Source organism: Pelodiscus sinensis, chromosome 16, assembly GCF_052426305.1.
Source record: "Pelodiscus sinensis isolate ZL-2025 chromosome 16, ASM5242630v1, whole genome shotgun sequence".
Lineage (NCBI taxonomy): Eukaryota > Metazoa > Chordata > Testudines > Trionychidae > Pelodiscus > Pelodiscus sinensis.
The window spans coordinates 36,030,323-36,053,433 of NC_143067.1; the positions used below are offsets into that span (position 1 = coordinate 36,030,323).

Sequence of the window (23,111 nt, forward strand, 5' to 3'; positions counted from 1 at the left end):
TGACCTATTAGATCACTCTGATTGTTGGATCAGCTCCAATAGGCACATTGCTCAGGAAATCTTCTGGCTCCTGACTTGCAAATACCTCCTGTGAAACAGCAAAAAGGAAACTTCTTCCGTCAGTAAAACCAGCTGTTCATAGTGAGACTATTCTGAGCAAGGCAAGTAGGTGGCAAAGGAGTAGATAATGGGACAAGAACTACAAGCATTGTTAGTCAAATCCGAGGAAACTACCATTCCAAGAGATCTGGTGTCCACAAAAGATAGGCAGCACTGCTCAGAAATGATGCTAAGCTGGTTCCTGAAAGAATTCATATTATTATGTGGTTGACGAGACCATCTGTAGTCTGACAGACAAAATACAAAGGCTTTTTTCTTAAAATCCAATGCTTACAAGTGCTTCTAAATTGCAGTAGACTTGTCAGTCATGCCAGTATTTCTCTATCTCTAGATAAAGGAGATTTGTAACACCTCTCATCAATCAGTGGGCAGCCTCTGTTTGGAGTGATTGTAAAATGGTAGTCCACAATGCAGGCATGATCAAGCACTCACTTCCATGATTGACAAGATGCATCAGGAAGGAGTATAGCTCAACCAACAACTCTGATTTATGTATTCAGCTCTAGCCACAACAGATTTACTCAGAGAGAGGTGGGAGGTGAAAGCTCTGAAATATGTTTTGGGAGAATGGTAGAACCTTGGCCAAGCCCGTTTTAGGGCACAAGTATTTTGCCAAGCTATCCATGCACACACCTTTATCCCGCATCGGGCCTGTATCTCATTATACAAATGCCCACTAGTTCTTTAAATAAGGATTATGCCACCAAACCAGAAAGTGAGCACCAGAACTAACTGAAAATATAGCCCCAAATCTTTTGGAGTAATTATCAATGGATATAAACCAGACCACAAATTTCTGATGTTCCAGGTACTTGGCAGTGGTGGTGGGGAAGGTGTTAGATTTTGGAGCAAGCAACAGGTTGGTTAGTTATCAAAGGCTCAAGATACACGCTCAGATCAATCCGATCCAACAGGCACAGGGGAAAGACAGCTAGTGTGCAGTGGTGCATAACCCAGGGGTCTCGAGTCATGGTGCTTTGATCTGGCCGGCCAGGGGCTGGTCCTGGCCATTGGAAGCCACGCGGCACAGCGTTTTGATCCGGCCGAGGGCTGGGCCCTGCCGTTGGTGGCCCCCGCGGAGCAGGGATTGCGAATGAAAAAAGGTTGCGCCCCACTGCTCTGCTGCACTGTTCCAGCAAAGAGGAGCTGGTGGGTTGGGATACTTAGCTGCAGGAGAAGGCTCTGTGCACTTCCAGCCTGGCCCTGGGTGGCTCCTGCAGGCTGCTACACTGAGCATCAGGCAGCCAGGAAGGTGAAATGAGTGGTTGGGAGTGTGCCCCCCCCCACTGGTCTGGGACTGCCCCAGCCCCAAGCCACACCCCCGTGGCACCATTTAGGGAGGGCATGAGGCTGAATGTGCCCACCCCTCCCACCCCCTTTTATCACTGTAAGGGAGTGAGGGGAAAGTGCAGAGTTTTCTGCATTCCTCTCACTCTGGCTGGGCAGGGCAGGAGGCAGACAAGCCGGGCACTTTCCTCTCACTCCCTGACAGTGACAGAAAGGGGAAGAACAAGAAGAGTTCCCAAACAAATCTCAGGGAGGAAGCATCAGCCCGCCTGCCCTCCCCAGCCAATTTGAAATGCCGCATCTGTGATGGAGAGCCAGATGAAGTTGCAGCATTGAGTTCTCTGTACACCTCTAGCAGCTGCCCCTCTATAACCTTCTCCTCTCAGTTTCGTTGTCTCCATTGTGGCATATCCTCCATCTAAAGGCTTGTGCATAAAATCTGCACTCCTGGAGGTAGATCTCTTTTATCAGATATACAGTAATGATCCTATCTCAGTGCTCAGAGTGTTCTTTTTTGTGTGTTTGGGAGTGCACAGCTGTCAAATTTCCTTTCTATTTGATTACCAGGGCAAAAATGACCTGTAGGAGGTAGATGTCTGCCTTTCTGACAAATAGTAAACATTAAATGATTTGTCCAGGTTTCCTGGGGCTGGTTTGTGAGTATCCTTCTTGTACTGTAGGCACACTTACCTCCACTACTTACACCCATCCCATCAACCTTCAGTTAAATTAAGGACTCTGTTCCCGACCCTAAAACTGCAAATTCCTTCTTTAGATCCCAAGTGAGCTACACAGGTCTCAATGGCTCTGGAGAAAACAAGGGACAGCCAAGTGGATGCCGCTTTATTTCTTTTTTCCGCTGCTGAGCCCTGCCTGCTGCAGCTGGCTGCTAGACATCGCAGCTCTTCCAGCATCTAGGAACCAGGTGCAGCGTTGGAAAGTGTCACTTGCTGCAGGCTTCACACCCGTGGAGCTGCCGGCCCTAGTGGGAGGAGAGGTTTCCATGGGTGTGAGGGGGAGGAAAGGAATTCACCATGTTCAGAGGTGGAGTGGAGCATTGTTTATTCGTGGAGGTGCAAATAAGGCTGGAAAAGTGCTGACAGTGATGTCTGATTTGTGACATGCAATAGATGATGCCATGGTAATTTTGTTAAACTTGCCTTGACAACAAATAAAATCAGCCTAACAAACAGGGCCCCAGTGACTCTTGAAAATGGTCTTTTAATCTTCTGGGTACTTAGGTTTCATGAATATGTATAAAGAGTTGTTGAGATGAGGGTTCCTATGAAGCTAAGCTTGTTAGGGAAGAAAGATTGTAAGATAAACTTACTGGTAAATTGGAAGTGTGTGACATAATTTTCTGGAATATTGTGAGGTTTTTCTAGCCTGCTGAAAATTAACCCCCTCGTTCTAAAGGGGCCAAATCCTTCTCTCTTACCCAGCAGAAGTGCACATGACTTGAATGAGGACTTGCGTAAAGAGCAAAAAGGATGACAACCTACTGGGAGGAGCTAGCTGAAACCCAGTCTGGGGCTTGTTCTTTTGTTACATCTGCTGATGGCCGTTTTTGTGTTGCTAGATTTGGCCTGCTGATGGCAGCCAGGGTGTTGCTGTTGAGTCATGTTGTAATGTTTTCCATGGCATGCGCGGCCCAAACAGTCAAAAGTGTCAACATCGCCCAGTGACTTGCTGACCCTAAACAGTTTTAAACAAGGTTTGGGGTTTGGTATGCCGTGACGGTGGGCAACTTGTGACCCGCAGGCTACAGGCAGCCATTGAGGTTCCATCTACAACCTGCGCACCCCCGCTATGCCCGTTTCCCCAGACCTTTTGCGCTGGAGCCCCATACTTACCTCCCTCCCCCAGCACTGGTGGAGTGCTGTGAATTGGCTGATTCGCAGCATTCAAGCTCTGGGAGGGAAGGAGCGAGCGGGATGCAAAACAGACAATTCACGGTGCTCTGAAAGTGCAGGGAGGGCGGGGAAGAAGACGTTAAGTGTGGGGCTCCATTGCTCGGCGTGCGAGAGGCTTGGGGGAAGGAGGCAGAGATGGGCTGTGCAGACTGCCTGCAAATGAGCCACATGTAGCCCACCACTGGATTTCAATCTTGTGGCCCACTGAGACAAAGGATGGCCCCTCATGCGGCCCACTTACTAGTTTTGTTTACCCATCACTAGTATAAAGAGATGTCAGCCTGTGTAATACCAAGATAAATGCCCATTAAGAAATGTGCCACCTTTAATTAAAGATACAGAAAAGAAGAGCAGAAACCGAGCATTTGAAGTGTAAAGTATGTAGCCCTTTATTTTACTGAAAGTGAATTTAGTAATGTTGTATTGCACCCCAGTGAGATTGGCTCGGGGACTACTGTTTGAAGTTCAATAGAGTGAAAGTCATCTGTGTTAGTTGCTTGAGAGAGAGAGAGCCTCTAGAAACACACGAAGATCAGGGGTCATGGACACACATACCTTTACAAGTACAAGGTCTAGCCTGTTTTACAAGTTTAATAAAAGTTACAATTAAGGTTCTGATTATTCCAGCATATAGAAATCCTATGAAGACTCATGCCTGAGTCACAAATATAGTCCATACTCTCGTCTTTAATGATACTCTTAGGATATGTCTATACTGGCGTGTTCTTGTGCAGGAATATCTTGTGCAAGATCTCTTGCGCAAGAAAACATCCACACTGGCCAGAACCGCATCGTAAGAACGCTGAGCTCTTGTGCAAGAAAGCATCCACACTGGCGGGAAGCCCTTGCGCAAGAACGTGTTTCCGGAAGCAAATCGGCCATGTCAAGATGTCACCAGCAGCGTCTGTGGGCATGCGCTGGACCCCCACTGGGAAACATATTTAAAGGGACTCCTGGACGGCCGTTTCCCTGTGGCTGCATGCTCACGCACCCTTTTGAGGGAACAAGAGCCACAACAGCACCTGTCACCTCTGTTCCTGGCAAGTGCCCCTGGGTACCCTCGCTGCCACCGTCACAGCCATGGAGCCGGAGGAGGACCCCAGCCAGCAACATCCGCTCCTCATGGCCATTATAGAGGCTGTGGAGCTCCTCCATCATGGAGCCACATTGCTCCAGCAGGAGCTGGAGACTGGGCAGCAGGTGCAGGACCTCGCCACGGCTGCAGCTGGGCTCAGGCACCTACACCCCACCACTGACAGGCGCCTCTGGAGCTATGACACCAGTGGGAACTGGTGGGAGCGCCTGGTGCTGGGACAATGGGGCAACCAGCAATGGATGCAGAACTTTTGGATGCGCGGGGGACATTCCATGAGCTCTGCACCTGGCTCACCCCTGCACTCCGGAAGCAGGACACCCACCTGTGCCCCGCCATCCCTGTGGAGAAGAGGGTTGTGATTGCCCTCTGGAAACTGGCCATCCCAGACAGCTACCGCTCTGTGGCGAACCAGTTCAGGGTAGGCAGTTCCACCGCCGGCGCAGTCATCCAGAAGGTAAGGCCCTCCATGGACCACGGGCTCGTCCTGGGGGAGGGAAGGGGCCAGACTGGGCAGGGGGAGGCTGTAGGGGCAGGGGAAGCCCCGCACACAGGGGATCACGCTGTCCCTCCAGCACACAGCCCTGCTGGTGGTGGTGGGGAGATCCCAGGGGGCAGAGGGCCCTGGTCTGCATGGGGGGAGGAGCCATGTATGCACTGTGTCTCATTCCATGCATCCCCTGTGCTCCCATGTGCCCCTCTGCAGATTTTCAATGCCATCAATGACGTGCTGCTCCAGAGGGTGATCTGCCCCCGTGACGTGGAGACCACCATTGCTGGCTTCACCAGCCTTGGGTTCCCGAACTGTGGGGGAGCCGTAGATGGTACCCACATCCCCATCCGAGCGTAAGAGCACCAAGCGGCCCGGTTCATAAACCAGAAGGGCTACTGCTCCGTGGTGTTCCAGGCGCTAGTGGACCACCAGGGCCGGTTCCAGAACATTTATGTAGGGTGGTCCGGGCGGGCCCACAACGCTCACATCTTCAGTGACTCAGGCCTGTGCCACAGGCTGGAGGCAGGCACCTACTTCTCCCAGCGGGAATTCACCATTGGGAATGTCAGGATGCCAGTCTGCATCTTGGGGGATGTGGCCTACCCCCTGATGGCCTGGCTGATGCGGCCATACACCGGCCACCTGGACCACAGCCAGGCCACCTTTAACTGCCACCTGAACCGGACCCTCAATCCTGTCGAGTGAGCCTTTGGCCATCTGAAGGCACGGTTTAGGTGCCTCCTGACCCATCTGGATATGGGGGTGCAGCACATCCCAGAGGTCATCTTGGCATGTTGCGTACTCCATAATATTATTGAGGGGAGGAGGGAGGCCTTCCTCCCAGGGTGGATGGTAGGTGAAGGCCAGGCCTACCAGCAGCCGCCACCCAGCAGACCAACCGCCACGGGGTTCAGGTCCGGGAAGCCCTCTGGGTGATGCTAGACCAGGCCCCACAATAGGCCGCTCCTACACCTCTGACCACAGGGATGCCCCCGTGCACCCACTTCCCTCTCCCATCACCACCCTTTCCTGCCACCCTTCCCTCACCTCCCTATAAATAAAATGCACTTGCTGTACATAAGGCACTTTTTTATTTACATGGGAAGGGAGTGCACTGTGGGGAGGGGGGAGGAGGGGACCCTGAACTGGGAGGAGGAGGGAGGAGGGGACCCTGAACTGGGAGGGCCTCATGATTGATAATGGAGGCCTCTCCCACCCCCACGAGTGCAGGGGCGCCTCCGCCCCTTGTGCTGGGTTGGTGCAGGCTGTACCAGGAGGTGCCGAGGTGGGGGAACCTCGGGAGGGGCATGGGGAAGGCAGGGGGAGAAGTGGACGGAGAGCTGGGGGTAGCAGAGGGGGGCCTGGCAGCATTGGGCTGCTGCATAGGGCCCATCCAGTCAGCAATGGTGCCCTGGAGGGTGCAGACACGGTCGCAGCGCTCCAGGTACTGGCCCCACACCCTCTCCCACCACTCCGCATCTGCACGGATCTTCTCCGTCAGAGCACGCTCCATGCGCTCAGTCTCACAGACGTGGTAGCGGAGCAGGTGATGGTGGTCCTGGGAGCACTGTGACAGACCCTAGATCCTTTGCACCGGTGGGATGGGGCTGGAAGGACCCTCTCTGGCAGGGGGTCCCACTGCAGGAGAAGCAGAGGAGAGCAACATGGTCAGTGAGCCCTGCCCCAAATGGTGTTCCAGAGCTCCGTGTCATCCTCCCACGTCACGATGCCCGGGGACAGGTGTGGCTGGTGAGAGGGAATTCCCCTGGGGCAGCAAGAGGGAAGGACGTTCCAAGGTGGCACAGGAGCCCCCAAGGGGGCCACATGTGTTGGGGGGGCCTGTTGTGCCTTCTCCAGGGGCAGCTACAGTGTCCCAGAGGTGGCCATGGATGTGTGCTGTGTGCAGCACCCTTTAGGCTGTGGCTTTAGGCCTGCAATCTTGGGGCTGGCCTACTCCTGGCCAGAGCTCCCCACCACCCCCGGTCTGGTCGAGCGGAATCCCTGGGGTCCTAGGCGTGTGCTGGGGCTAGCTGCCGCTTCTCTGTGCCACTTGGTCTGGCTGCACGTAGGGTTGCCGGATGGTTTCAACAAAAATACCGGACACACTTGACATTACATGACTGTCTACATTACATCTTAGTCAAAAAATCCCAGACATGTATATTTTCTCATTTATATCCAAAGCTCAAGAACTGGACTGTCCAGTTCTAAACTGGACACCTGGCAACCCTAGCTGCATGAGGTTGCATGTGCTACATGCCTCTGCACAGCATATGGCCAGGCTGTGCCATGTGCCGCTACCTCTCCCCCACTCTGTGTCCCTCCCCCTGCCTTGTCCAGCACACTTGTGAATGGTAGCCACTGCACTCACCAGACAATCCCTCGCCAGCTTCGGAGGATGCCCAAGACACATCCTGACGGGTGCTGGGCTGGGATGGTGAGGTCTGGCTGTTGTCCTCTGCCACCTCCTCCTCCTTGTCCGAGGATCAGTCTCCCTCCTCCTCCTCTGGTGGCTTGGGTCGGACCACTGGGGTGGCCACCTCCGTGTCCACCTGGGACAGCAGGGAAGTGGCTTCTTTGTCCCCCAAGATCTGTTACAGGCGGAGATACTGGGAACAGACAATGGCTCCGCCGCCCCCACGCTCGCTGGCCCACACCTATGTGAGGCAAAGGTCCTTCACTGGTGTCCCTTTGCAGCCAGTGCTTGGGCCATCTGGGCGAAAATGTGCGCATTTCTCCTCCGGGACTTGGGTTCCCGGAGGGCCTCCTCCTTTCCCCAGAGGTCCAGGAGGGCAGTCACCTCAGCGGTGCTCCAGCATGGAGCCCGTCGCTTGCTACCCCTTCGGGCCTGCTGGGTGCTCTGGGGTGGCTCCTCCGTGGGGTCTGATGGACCTGGCTGAGGCTGGGCAGCTGCCATTCCTCCCTTTGGCTGCTACCTGGCCTGCATGTGGCAAATGGCTGTGCTCCATGCCTGTGCCTTTAAGGGGGGGGCCAATGAGTGGTGATTGCCTGTACGGAGTGTCAGAGAGGCCACCTGTGTTTTTCACTGGAGGCCAATTCTTGTGCAAGTACACGCTTGCCGAACGTCCACACTGCCCTCTTGTGCAAGAGCGCCTGTGCAAGAGAGCTTAAGTCTGATAGAAAACAACATAGCTCTTGCGTAAGGAGCTGTCGCTGTACTGTACATTTACTTGCGCAAGAGCAGATGGGCAGTGTCGACGTTCTGCTGATTCTTGCGCACAAAGCCGCGAGTGTAGACATAGCCTTAGGGTTTGATGGATGCTTTGTCGGAAGGGGGTGATGGGAGGATCACGTGGGGATTACCTATTGTGATCCCTCCTCTGGGGCATCTAGTATTGGCCACTGTCAGCAGACAGCACACTGGGCTGGATGGCCCTTTGGTCTGACCCAGTATGGCCATTCTTATGCTCTTATGATAACTGATCATATTGTTATTGTTCCTGCTGGACTTTTCCAAAGGGGCTCATTTTACCCCGTCTGGGAGCTATCTTTTATCTTGTGTTTCTGACTTCACCTAACACACTGAGCATGCCATCCTCTTTTGTCTTATTGCCCCCAAATCACGGACACCGACAACCTCCCTGGGCCTCTGGCCAAGTTGTGGGGAGGCACGGCTCCACTCTCCCGGGAGGTGCAGGGCCTCTGGTAGAAGGGACAGTGCTGGGGCAGCCAGCCCTGAGTGCCACCCAAAGTGCACTATGCTGGCCCCCAGGCACTTCTTAGCACCAACTTGAGTGATGCCCAAAGCATGCGGTGCAGCACTCTAGCAGTGATTTAAAGGGCCCGGGGGTCCAGCCACTGCCACAGTCGCAGTAGCCGGAAGCCCTGGGCCTTTTTGGATCACCAGGGCCCTAGAGCAACTGCCCCCTTTGCCACCCTGTCGATGGGCCTGCCCCCAATCATATAGGGGTTCCCATTTTCATAGATCATTTGTAGTTCCTTCTTTGCTCATTAGCATTTACCTGCATACTGCATCCTGATTACATGTGTTAGAAGAAATGTACCTCTAGAGTATTTTGTGATCCAGATTTAATCTTGCAGCGGATTTGGCCAGGATTGGGATAAAGAAGTGTATGGCTTAGAATTAGGATCAAGATGATCCAGGGACCCAAGAGTCTGTAGGAGTGGAATCCCTAATGGTAAAGTTTGCTCTAAGTTCACTTCCCAAGTCTCTTTCTTTAAGGACCCTAAAAGAAGTGATGGACTATTCTTCTCCCATTATTTTGTCCACCAATTAGGCCTGATTTCTGACCCGCCAATTTTGGTTGACTGCTTTCTAGTTCCACACTTCTTGTTTGCCAACCATAATCTTAACTTGGTCTTTGAGTTATGTCTCTTGTTCGAACCATTTCAGTCTGTCTCATATCTGCGTCTTTCCCCCATCAACATTTGTTGTGATGTTTTATGAACCTAAATTCACTTCCTACAGAAGACCTCCCGATTCTGGTAAATTTGTAGGCTCAATTATCACAAGAGTCAGACTGCCATTTTATAGGCTTGTAAGGAAGTGTTTGCTCCTCTCCCAACTCCATTGCTAGCATTACTAACATGAAGAGCCTTCATCGTAGGGCTTAAAATGGAGGTGATCCCCGTTTGGCGCACAAGGCTCCTTTTACCCTGCCAAGTCTTGTGTGCAGGGTCGAGAATGGCGAGTTGGTACAGCCATGAGTGGAAGGTTAATCTTGTTGGTATACTGTAGTGGCTTGATATACAGTGTAGTCTTAACGGTGGAAAAACATCTCCTATGGATTCAATACAATGCTTGCTTTTTCAGTTGGCTTTTTTAAAAGAACGTTGGCCACAGTATTAAAGTAACATCTCAAATGTAAATGAAATCTTTGTCCTTGGGATTTTGAAAACTCAAAGGAATTTCTCCTCTTAGTTCCTGCAATTAAAATTTTAACAATCAAGTCAGTCTTTGAGTATTGGCACACTCTGAACTTAGAAGGGTTGGTTTGGGTCTTGCACGTGAGTGGCAATATCTCTGCAAAACTGGGAACATATTTAAAATACATATTTTGGCTTTGAAACTCAGTGATGCTGGTAGTTATCCAGGGGCCGTTAGTCTGCCACAGAGTCCTAACAAACAGTGAATGCTTGTCAGATGATGCGTACAAAGAAACTTCAAAAGCCTCTATGCTTTAGGCCATTTCTTCTTGGGGCTTTATAGTGGCAGGAATTGAACATTCATGACAGCGCATTCTTATTACTGACCACGATTTTGTTGTCCTCTGTCTTTTTTCTACAGTGAAAATATTCAGGGTAGGCTCCTCTTTTACATTGTGCCTCATAGTGAATCTATCTTCACTGTCTCCCTGCATCAATCTCACACATAAATTTGTTGTGAAAAAGCTGAAATATTGATGCTGTTGTGGGAATGGTGTATATTTCTCATGTTCACCTCATACGTTTGCAATGCCCATGGAGAAGGGTTTTGTGTCTAGACTCTAATTCTGTGTGAAAGAGTTAGAATGACTTTTTTCCACAGCTTGAAAGCTGGTTATAGAAATTAGCCAAATGCAAATTCTAATAGCTGATATTAGTAGGTGCATTATCTGATTGCAGATTTTCTGTTTAGTTTAAGAAAGTTTAGTAGGGATGCTCCATCTGAAATAAAAGCTGTAACCCAATATTCTCTGACCAGTGGTCTAAAATTACATACGATGCTGAGCTGCCATCCAGTATAAGTCCTCACAAAGGTGTTGTCGCCTTTGTTTTTAGGCATTAAGGGACTGACGTTAGCATGAGCACCTGAGGTGTCAAAAACTATGGAACCTTTGGGAATTCTAACTGGAGTCGATACTGACAGCTTCCGCATTATTTTCCGCTCCGTGCCTTGGAGGTGCATTAGAGTCCAAATATAGGTAATCGACCCCTGGCAAATTTACTCACCAGCTGCACTGCAGTGGGAATGGGAAACCTGAAGGATAGGGCAGATAGACAGATCATTCATGAAAATGTTTCTAAATTCACAGTGTTTTCCTATGGATTACTGGATTTCTGTAGTTAGAGGCTTGTGTTAATGTTCCCACCTCCCCAACACCTGTGAACCTCAGCACTCTCCATCTGAGTAATGATAAATAGAGAACTCGGTGGGGAATTCATGGAGGTTATGTTGGACATTAGAAAAAGTTCCTAACTGTCAGGGTGGTCAAACACTGGAATAAGTTGCCCAGGGAGGTTGTGAAATCTCCATCTCTGGAGATATTTAAGAGCAGGTTAGATAAATGTATATCAGGGATAGTCTAGATGGTGCTTGGTCCTACCGTGAAGTCAGGGGACTGGACTCGCTGACCTCTCGAGGTCCCTTCCAGTTCTGGTGTTCTATGATTTTATGACTCTCCAGCAGGAAAGAAATAGAAATGTAGCCATGTTAGTCTGGTGTAGCTGAAGCAAAATACATAGTCCTGTATTTTGCTTCAGCAGGAAAGAATAATTTTAGTGCAGACTGTTTAACATTAAAGTTCACATCCTGAGTCATATTCAAAAAACATGTGGATCAATGGTAGGAGATTGTCAGAGGTGGAGAACTTGCTGAGGAAAGATATATTGGCATTGGAAAAGGTTCAGAAAGGGGCAGTAAAAATGATTAGGGGGTTGGAATAGGTCCTATATGAAGAGAGGTTAAAAAGACTTGGACTTTCAGCTTACAAAAGAGGAGACTAGCGGGAGAAATGGTAGAGGTTTATAAATTCATGACTAGGGTGGAAAAAGTGAATAAGGAAAAGTTATTTATTCATTCCCACAATAGAAGAACAAGGAAGAAGTTCCTAGTCACCAAAGAAAAGGAAGTTTTTCTTCACTCAGCACACGGTCAACCTGTGGAACTCCTTGCCAGAGGATGTTGTGAAGACTAGGACTTTAACAGGGATCAAAAAAGAGCTAGATAGATTTATGGAAGTTAGGTCCATTGATGGCTATTAGCCAGGATGGGTAGAAATAGTGTCCCTAACCTCTGTTTGTCTGGAAATGGGTATCAGGAGAGGGATTGCATGAGGATTGCCTGTTGTGTTCCCTCCCTCTGGGGCATCTGGTATTGGCCACTGTCAACAGACAGGATACTGGGCAAGGTGGACCTTTGGTCTGACCCAGAATGACCATTCTTATGTTCTTGTGTAATGATCTTTTGAGCTCATTCTGCATCAGGTAAAGTAATTGAGTTTACCTGTTGACCTCAAATAATGACTAATCAAGTAACTATGTTATATGACAAAAATGTATTGGCGCCCAGTGTTAAATATTGTAATTCATGTGCCATCTTGTTAACAAAGGGTATGTCTACACAACAACATTATTTTGAAATAACTTAGTCTGCATCTACACAGCAGGCAGTTATTTTGAAATAATGTGGAAATACTGTCAAGCTGGAGGACTTCTTACTCCTACTCCTGTAACTTTCATTTTATGAGGAGTAAGGGAAGTCAGAAGAAGAATGCTCTGTTTAGAAATAAGTGCTGTGTAGACGCTCCCAATTTTGAAATAAGCTATTTCGAAATAAGCTACATTATTGATGTAGTTCAATTTGCATAGCTTATTTTGAGGTAGGCTCTGCTGTGTAGATGCACCCATAATGTTATATCAGAACACCTTCACTGAGCTCTGAAATGTTTTGTTTAACTACGAAACGGTTTTGATTTGCATTAAAGCTGATTGCAAATTAGATTGCCCCCCATGTCCCTTTGGCTTAAATAATGTTTGTTACAAAAAGTCACTATTTAGCAACATGTCCGCTGAAAAGACTGAGAGGGTAATTTTAATAACCTTCATAAACACTTGAAGAGTAGGGTTTGCTCCCCCATTGAAATGCTGAGTTTTCTTATGTTTAAGAAAGTTATTCTAGCTTTTCTTTAAACTTGTAAATATGAAGTGCATGTTTTATAAGGAAATAACCCCTTAAGGCTTTTGTTGCATGATCATCTATTAAGAACTGTTGTGGATTTGCATAGACTTAATTTATTAAAATGCAGTCTGTCTTTAACTGTACGCTCCATTAGTTTGGGAGCAGCAGCAAGGTCACAGGACTAGGAGCTGGGATACATGTCTGTCTTCTTGGCTCCACAAATTGACTCCTTACAAGACTCTGGAGCAGTCAGTTAAGCTCTCTGGCTTTGTCAACACACACACAAACTTGCATAGACTAGTCAATCCAGTGCAAAATCCTATGTGAATAACTGTATTTATTTAGTGACTTGTTTCAGTTTAGTTTAAACCTGTTTCTAGTCGACTTAAACCAGAAAAAGAAGGTGAAACAGCTGTTCAATCAGGATTTTTCATTGGTTTAACTTAACCATTTTACAATCACATGTCCAAGGTGCATGAATACAACCTTGGCAGGCCCTCAGTTAACACTGACATCCCATTGGTTCCTCAGCCATAAACTGGGACAATGTTTCTTACCTTTTTAAAGGCAAGGTAAAAAGTTCTACACAAGTTCCAAATTTTCATTAAAAAACACACATTCACTTTTAATTAGCTGTATTTATTATTAGAGTTTCAAGAGCAACAGGTTGTATGTTTTCCTAAAAAAAAAAAAAAAAAAAAAAAGTCTCGTCCTTCCGTTCTGTGCTTTGCCGGTGTACAAATAGAACAGTGTGTGGTCAGTCAATGCTTTTATCAAGGTCTGAGCAGATAATGGAAGTCAGGCAAGAATGATTGCCAGTGGCAATGTAAACAGCAGATTCTACCGGCTTGCGTGTGAAGGCAATAGCAAATGTACATGTTCACTAGTATCCTGTTGAGCTGATGATACACTCAATATGCAGGTTAGTTAGTTGTTCAGCATGGGCCTTGCTACGCAGCAGAGCTGACAGCATGAACCTATGAAACCCATGGCTTTGGGCATCTGTTCGGACTTCTGATTCGATTTCTGATAGCCCAGTCCCTAACTACAGCTGGGAAAATTTAGTGTGAAAAATAGGCTGCATGCACAGTGAAGACGGTCTCTGGTTGTAACTTGTTTCTCACCAAAATTATACTAATAAAAGCAACACCCTGTGTTTCCAGATGAAATAATGCCAATGGTGCCTTTGTGTTTCTAATGATTTGTTCAGGAATTTGTTAGACAGCTTGCTGATTAATATACTCTTATTTCCCTTACTTTGGATATAATGTACTCTCTTATATTTTACTTCCCATAAATCACAAAAGTATATGTTGGCTGGCAATGTTGGTGGGGTGAGGAGGAGACAAAAGGTCAGGGCGGATATGCCTGTGTCTTGTACTGTACCGACAGCCATTTACTCAAGTTTCCCTTTTTGAAAAGTTTTTAAAGCCCTTTCAAAAATATCTTGAGTTCTCAAACTGAACATCTTGTTTTTATTTTGAATTTGCTGAAATGACAAAGGTCTCTCTCCATCTTCCATCCACCAAGAAGGCTAGGGCATTCTTTGGGTTTGTACGATAAGTGAGAAATGTATGTCTTTCACAAGAAACTATAGAATTGCAGAACAGGATAGTTTCCATATCTGAAGGATGCACTAATCCTAAGAGGCTGTTCTTAGTGATGAACCAGAGGTGCGAGGATTGTCTAGGGGTGTTTTTTTGTGGCAAGGGATTGGGGCTGTGAAGGAGGAAGGCCCGAGACTTAAACCCACTTAACTAATTACAAACTTTATTAACTACAATTTGATTATATTAAATCACAGTCTCTGATTCGTCTTAGCGCAGCATGCAAAAAAAGAATATAACAAATAAAACCAATACAGCAATAATAAAAACTCCTCCTGTAGCCAGTCCTTCTATGGTTATCTTTGAACAGCTGGTGGAGTTAGTCATTAATCTACAAATACTTAACAACCTCTAAATATGAAATGGTTAATACAATATGGTAAGCAATACTCACAAACCCTGAAATGATTACGATGCACAGACACAAAATAACGTGTCGCATGCTCCGGATTCGTACACCCTTTCGTGATTTGGTGGGTGGGAGGCGGCCTTGGGTGATCAACCTCTCAGCCAGGCTGGACGATACGTGCCTTCTATTTTTTGATACGAAACCTCCCTGAGCTTAGGGAGCAGGGTTTTATACTATAAGTTTGACATCTGGTACCATATTAGGGTTCCTTCCTTGTGACATGACGTCTGTCTCAAGGCATTGTGGTCAGTGCCTGATGGAGACATGACTGGCACACGTGAAAGCTAGCTATGTTTTTGCTTCCCTGCTCCAGGTGCTTGTTAACACAAGTACATGACAGCTAATTTCTCTTATTCCTATCTTGTCCTGTTTTTTAGTGCTCATTAACTTAGTGTATGGGACAGCTTGTGTCCCTGCTCTTATCTTTTTGGCCCAGGTGCTTGCCAAGTTAAGTTCCATTTACTGAGGCTTGAAGGCCCCTGGCCTGGGTGCTTGCCAAGTTAAGTTCCGTTTACTGAGAACAGTGCTGAGCACCTGAGGGACTTCAAGATCTATCTGTGGATCCGCATCAGCGGCCTGTGTTTTTCCTGTGAGGGGCTTTAGTGTGGCAGTATGGGCAATACGTGCTAAGCCATGGTCAAAAGGACCTGCTACATGTAGTAAAGAGCAATGGCCCTATGAAACTCTCATCTTTGAATTGTCATTCATGGTTGTCTGTTTGCATGTTTTTGCATCTTATCATCGATTATACATAGCTTCACAATCATTTGATTCCAGAGGCTGAGTATATAAAATTCTTCTCACAGGAATTTTAGGGCAGCTGAATGCAGTAGGCATTGATCTCTTCAGGGGAGTTGATGTTAGATGTTGGCGATGACCTCGCAGGAGGGCAGTGTAGCATCTGTAGAATTGGTCTCATGACTAACTTTTTTACTCAGTTTTTATTACTTGATAAGCAGAATAGAATGGAAGTTTTACAGGATAAACCTCACTTCTTATCTAAAAAGTTTGGGTCTTTACTCATATGGAGTTCAAAGTCTTGAAAGATAGATGGGGAGGAGATACAGAACTTCATCCCTTCTGCAGGGTCTGGTGCTTCTTGGTGCTCTGTGGCAGCAATAGAAACCTCTCCGGTGGTGTGTAAAGGATGTGGAATTCACTCCACGGCTATTGTGTTTTCAGCCCCCTTGTGTGACCTCACACTAGAGGGTACATGTTACAGAAGGCCTTCCTCTTCCCCTCTGCACCATGTAGAAAGTCAGAGCATAGTGAACTGACATTTCAGAGCAAGATAGAAGAAAAGTCCAAGTTCACGTCAGTTCACTGAAATGTGCGTGCTTCAGTTGCATCAGTAAGGCCATTTCTGAGCAGAAGGTGAGTGACTACATTATTGGCCAAAACCTTTGGGTCTGTTGAGTTATGCAATGCAACTGTGTTAAGTGGACCCTGAGGGTATTAGACAGAATTGAGCTGTATAAGAAGAGATCTAATGCACATAGGGCTTATATATATACATGTACTTATACAATTAACACATGGTATATTTGTCAATTCAGGTGGCTGCCTTGAAGTATATACCATCGGTCCTCCAAGATGTTGAAAAAGTCTTTGATGCCAAGTTACTTAGGTGAGCCTATTCAACAATAATTTGTAGATTTATCAGATGTCTTTAATGCAGAGGTGTCAGTTCTGTCCCATACAGATACTCAAGCAGACTCACAGGCTCTGAAAGTTGGCTTCTTGATGTTTAAATTAATAGAGTTATACCAGTTTACACTAGTTAAGGGTCTAACTCTTTGTTAACTTTGAACAGAGATAGCTTTGTTAACTTTGTTAACAGAGATAGCTGTATTTTCCCCATAAGAGTGTATTGTAATACAGTTGAACATCTAGATTTTCTTTCTTTTCTAACATTTGATCAGTGAATGGGCTTAGCAAGTAAAGCAACACAGTTTTGGGGAATAAATAGCACTTCCAAAAATTCATGACTGGCTGCCAGCAATCGACATTTTCCTTGTAGATGAGGGAAGGTTTATTGGCCAGACATTGCATTGTATTATATGTGAACAATGGGTAAAAATGCCCAAATACTCAGTTTTTCCCCTCTTCGTTGTTTTTTCCCCCAATAGTAGTCTTAACACACTACAAAATATAAGGAGATGCCGTTGATAAATTTTGAAGCGTTAGAGGTGTTTTTAGTAGCTGCTGTTCTTGCTACGTTATAGTATCATAACATAAATGCATTTAAATTGAATTTGTGATATTTTTCATTGTCTGCAGCCAACTACTGTACGAGTTTTACACTTGCATCCCACCAGTAAAACTACAGAAGCAAAAAGTGGTGTCCATGAAGGAAATAGTACGCAGTAACCTCTTTAAAAAACAAGGTAAATCCAAATTGTCTTTAGGATTTAAATGAAATATGTATGAGATTGGAACAGTGGCTTTAATCTTGCCATAATTGTATTTGATATAGAGAAGAATGGATGATAATGATGTAAGTCCTCAAGCTGTAAAAGCAGATTGAGGTGTCTTCTGGTTGACCCTTTAGGCCATAACAATTAGTTTGCAAAAGCATAGTCTTGAGACGAGACAAACCTTGGAAGGGTTGTTTGTGTGTGCTTACTTTAGTTATAAACCATGAAGACAGAGACCTCCATTGTGATCACCTTCAAATCCGTTTTTTAAAGATGTTCAGAAAAATAACCCTGTAGGAAACATTTAAACGTTAAATCATTTCTGCAGATGGAAGGGACTTAGGCTCCTAAATCGGTCACATGCTTTGGACAAACTTGCCCCAAAATGTTTGTTCACTACAGGGATTTCAAAGCCCCATATTAGGGTGGGGGGGAGGGGAGCTGAAGAGGGGAGGAGAGGGGAAACAAGAGCAAGGCCAATAACCCCATGAACAGAGAAACAGGGTCACGTCCCTTTAAAAGGGGATATTTGAGAAGGATAACACAGATGTGTCGGCATAATAACATTGCTGGGTTGGGAAAAATTGGGAGGAGATTTCTAACAAGCTGTGCTTCTGAGGGGCGGGAGAACAAATAATCCAAAATGTAAAACATTCACTTTGATTACCTGCAGCAACTCATCTGATTTTTTTCCTGAGTATAAAACTCTTGAAGGGTTGTCTCAGGTGTTTCTGTCTTTTCTCCCTCTCTCTCATGAATACATCTTTTTTATTAATTAGTCCATTTGAATCTTCAGTGAAATTGAGGCTCAGTCACTGCTTTCTGTTTGTTCTTGCCTTGGAACATATGCTTGGCTTTGCTACCCTCGCATATTTAGTGTCCTTAGCTCACCCGCAGCACAGCTCTTCCACAAATAGTGAATGCTGTCCGGATGAGAGGGCTCCATGGTTGTTAACACTGTGTCACTTACCCGTGCTCAGAGTAGGTCTAAATGACTGTGTTAAATGCAAGTGCTCACAAGAGTTGTGTCAGTGCCGGGAGTCCCACTGCTGCTACCATAAAAAAAGAATTGTATATCAGGTCTAGTTGACTGGCTGGCTTAATTAACCTCATTGCCAAGGACTGTTGCCTCATGGTGTAAGTAACAAATAAAGCTCTGTTCCGTTCTTTGAAGGAATACCTGAGCTTGTTGCTCTCTTGGCTTCACCGAGGAGTTGAACAAGCCTCAGTCACTTGGACTTGTCACATTGGACACCTCGTCTGTTCCGATGGGCTGCTAGATACTCAGCATTTTCACTTGTGTCCATTTGTAAAACAAATCTGTCATGATCCTGGGAACTTAACACCACCAGAGACTCCATATGGCACTGGAGAAGAATATGATAAGAGTGGATTGCTTTTGCTCATTGCATTGTACAAGATAGCCAGAACAATTGCAGGCACAAACTTAAGCACTATGAACTCATGGAAATGCATCTCTCTCAGGCTACGTCTAGAAAGCGGGGTTACTTCGGGATACCGGAAATATCCTGAAATAGCAATTCTGCATCTTTAAAGATGCGTGTTATTTTGAAATAACAGGTGTGCTATTCCAGCATCCCTTTAACACTTGTTCCATGAGGGTTAAGGGACTTGTTGGAATAGTGCTTTATTTTGAAATTTGGCACTGTGTAGATAGCACCCAATTTTGAAATAAGCTATTTCAAAATTACCTCGAAATAAGCTGCACAGTTTGCATAGTGCAGATTGTTTAGCTTTTTTCGAGGTAAGAGTGCTGTGTAGATGCATCCTCATAGAGCTTATATAGAGCACATGCCATAGACGGTGAAATTTAGATTTGTAGCTAAAATAGTAATAAAATACTCTCTATAAGGCCCATTGTATACTAGGATATTGAGGACTCGTTAGCCAAATTAGCAGTCATGAAAACAGATTAAATTAGCAGTCATGACAACAGTCATGAAGTATTATATAACATGCATAATTTCCAGATCAAGTTTTCTATGCAGTATTATGCTGTCTTGAATTCGTATTCTTGTTAGTGATTTAATGCCCCAGGCTGGTTGACAAAAATCTAAGGCTATCATTAAAACCTTGTGTCTCAGCCAAATCAACACCATGTTCTAAACTATAAAGTCTAAGTGCCACAGCATCTAATCTACCATCAAAGTTTGTGTAAATAAATTGAACTGCAGTAAATGTGTCTAGCACGATTTAGGAAGTAACATTAGTTACGCAAAACCTGCCAGAAACAAAATCTGTTTTGGCTCATGAGGTTGTACAGAGGGGTGCTTGTAGGAAGCTGCAATGAACGGAAAAGTATCTTTGTCATATTTCTAGTTGGTTGCATTCTGGTTTGTGTGTCACATGCTACAAAGATAAAAAGAAAGTGTTGGGATACAAATGTATGGGAAGGAACAAGCAATGTTACTGGCAAGTAATACGTGGACTGAATTGGGCTAACTCCAAGAAATGACCCAGTGTAAATATATTCAATATCTGTGCACAAATGAACTGAACATGCAGATGTGAAGTCCACCGAGATGCCATCAAATGGCACAGCACATCAGGCAGTGAAGATTTTAACTCGTTCTTATCTCCAGGCAACACCTGGTATTGCCAACTGTGAAAACAGCCAATCAGTAGCCTCAATCTAATTCTGATCTTACTGAGGGTTTTACTTGGTTTAATCTGTTTTCTGCCTAATCTTTATGTTTTTAGGTAAGATCTATTAAAGATTCTCCAGCCAAATATTTCCTTGGCTGGATAAACAGAGCTCTCTGTCATTATACTCCAGAGCTATGTCTACACTAGCGGCTTCTTGTGCAAAAACATCTTGCGCAAGGGTTCTTGTGCAAGACATCTGGTGCAAGAAAACATCCACACTGACATGTGCAAGCTGTGCTTTTGCACAAGAGCACCCATGGCAGTGTGGACGCTCTCTTGTGCAAGAAAGCTCCAATAGCCATTTTATCCGTAGGGCTTTCTTGCATAATAAATCCCTGCTGAGCGTCCACACTGCCCGCTTGCACAAGAGGGCTTACACCTGTTAAAAAAGAGTGTAGCTCTTGGGCAAGAAGCCCTCTCTTACCACGCTCTACTGTAAATTTCCTTGAGCAAGAGCGGGCGGGCAGGATGGATGCTCTGCGGATTCTTGCATGAGAACGGCCATACTTGCGCAAGAAGCTATGAGTGTAGACATAGACCAGAATTTTCAGAGCCAGAGTATCTATCTAAGTACAGATTGAACTTCTCTAGTCTGGCACCCTTAGGTTCCGAATGAGAGAATTTTCTGGACCATGGGAGGTCAATATTGTCTAGCAGCATTACTAACCCTTCCATGGCTTACATGGCTCTGAGAAGACATTGGGGTAAATTAGAGCTAAATAACAGCACAGAACACTGAGACCTAGGACTGGTGGCTGTAAGCAAACTTTATGGGACTGTGGGGAAACTTGGCCATGCCCATGAAAAGTGGACATCCGGCTAATTAAAATCATGCTGGACCACAGATATTTATGGACCAGAGAGTTCTGGACTGGAGAGTTTCTACATGTACTTCAAACCTACTGTGGGAAGAGAGTGACACACTGACTTTAAAAATATGTAAAGGGATATAAGACATTTAAGTTTTTTGTACTGTCAGAGTCATATGGGATCGAGCCATATCAAGAACCACTTTTTGTGTCTGCTATAGGGCACTTGACTTTTTGTGCTGAAGCAATGAAAGGGCAAAGGTAGTACCCAGCAATATAAATAATTTTTGACCAGGGGTGGGCAATAACTTTTTCCCGGGAGCCACTTCAAAAATTTGAGCCCTGAGTCACCTCAGAAGGGGTGGGGCATAAACAGGAAGGGCGGGGCCTAAATGGGAAGTGGCGGGGCTACCCCACCCCAGACCAATCAGGGCCTGGGGGTGGAGGAGCATGGGAAGCCTCCTCCCGCCCTTCAAGGAGCACATGGCACTTTGAAGTGCTGCGGGCTCCTTGCAGGGTCGGGGCAGGGTAAAGGATGCTTCACACAGCTTCCCCCACCCCCAGGCCCTGATTGGCCTGGGAGTCAGGGAGCGCGTGAAGCCCCCTCCGTTCTGCGAGCAGTGCGCGGTGCTTCAAAGCGCCACATGCTCCTGGCAAGGCAGGAGGAGGCTTCGTGTGCTCCCCTATGTCCAGGCCAATTAAGGCCTTGAGGGGGGAGGGGAGGGAGTGCACAAAGCTTTCTCTGCTCTGCCCCCACCTTGCACAGAGCTTTGAAGTTGCACGAGCTGCTCACAGGGAGGGGGCAGAACAGAGAAGGCTTCGGGCAGTCCCCCACCCGCAGGCCCTAATTGACCTAGGGTTGGGGGAGCAGCAAGGTCTCTGCGGGCCAGATCCAGCCTGCGGAGACAGAACATGCCATGGTCTTGCTTTCCATACTGTTCTTTAGTGGCTATTCAGAGGGGAGAGTAGACTGCTACTGCTGCTGTCAAGCACATGATGTAAGGGCAGCCAATCAGTGTGTCCTTGCTCATTTTGGAATTTTCTAGAGGCAGGAACTTGCTTGCCACTAGAGAATTTGCTAGAGGCGTGACAACCTCAGATGACCTCCTCTCCTTCCCCTGCCGACACAGTTTTCCAGGTAGTAACATTAATGTGGCTCTTGGTAGTTTTGTGTAGAAACTAGATGTTGTTGAAAACAAACTATGTCATTTGCAATGCTTTTTTTTTTTGTAAAGGTTGAAAACTCAACGTGAGCTTCCCAGAATGGTGAAATCAAAGCCAGCAGTTATAACCACCCATCAAGTGTATTTACTCAATTGAGACAGTCATCCTGAGCACAGAGGCCTCTTTCTCTGTGCTCCGATGATGGTGTTGTTTGTTTGAGACCTAAAGTGTTTTGACAATGCTAAAATGAGCTCTGACACAGCGCCGAAGCAGACTCTTTAGTGCTGGAGGCCAGCGAACTGTGTAAATAAAGTTTAAGCATGGAAAGGGATGTTGGCTGCTGCTTACATCAGTTGCCATCTTGTGCTAAATTAATGTAGCTGGCGTCCCTCAAAACACCTTCCATATAATAACGTGATGGCAAAAGTGACAATGAACTACTAGTTCTGAATTCTCAGAGGGGTAGCTGTGTTTGTCTGTAACTTTCAAAGAAACAACGAGTAGTCCTGTAGCACCTAGCGACTAACAAATATATATATGCAGTAAAACTCCAATAGTCTGGCATCCAATTATACAGCACTCCCAACAGTCTGGCATCAAAATGGCAAGAGCCTTGTGAGTGAGCTTCGGCAAAAAACGAGTTACAAGGCAGCAGCGGCAGCAGTTGAACTGAACAAAACTGGACGGGACCGAGTCAGCCTGCCACTGGCATTGTGTTATGCTGGACAGTGCTTGTGCTACATAAAAAGGTTTAAAAACACACTTTATATACAGCATATACTGTGTGTGTGTGTGTGTGTGTGTGTATGTGTATATATATATATATATATATATATATATATATATATATATATATATATATATATATATACACATACATATAAATAAATAAATAACCGGCTTATAGTTATAGTACCTCCTGATAGTCCGGCATTATTGGAAGTCTACTGTATATGAGCTTTCATGAGCAAAACCCACTTCCTCAGATGAGAGATGGTTCTGAATTATTTTAATTAAAGGGTTAAACATAAAGACCGTATCTACGCTATGGGGAAGATTGATGTTGCTGCATTCCATCTTCCAGGGTTCGATTGAATGGGTCTGAGAGGGCACCACTGTCGGTGCCAGTACTCCTGCTCCTCATGAGGAGTACGGGAAGCGGACACAAGAGCATTTGCTCCCATCGACCTCCCGCTATGTGGACGGTGATTTAAGATACATCGACTCTAGCTATGTAATTAATGTAGCTGGAGTTGCACATCTTAAATCAA

General features: G+C 46.1%; 1 protein-coding gene across 2 annotated transcripts in view; it reads left to right on the forward strand.

The window, feature by feature from the left end:
* The window catches only part of DOCK2 (dedicator of cytokinesis 2), a 499,444-nt gene that overhangs the window by 120,089 nt on the left and 356,244 nt on the right, over positions 1-23,111 (forward strand). For both annotated transcript variants that reach the window (XM_075900153.2, XM_075900154.2), the window contains 2 exons: positions 16,340-16,410; positions 17,064-17,170. In XM_075900153.2, the coding sequence (XP_075756268.2) occupies positions 16,340-16,410; positions 17,064-17,170 (178 nt within the window). The remainder of the gene's footprint in view (positions 1-16,339; positions 16,411-17,063; positions 17,171-23,111) is intronic.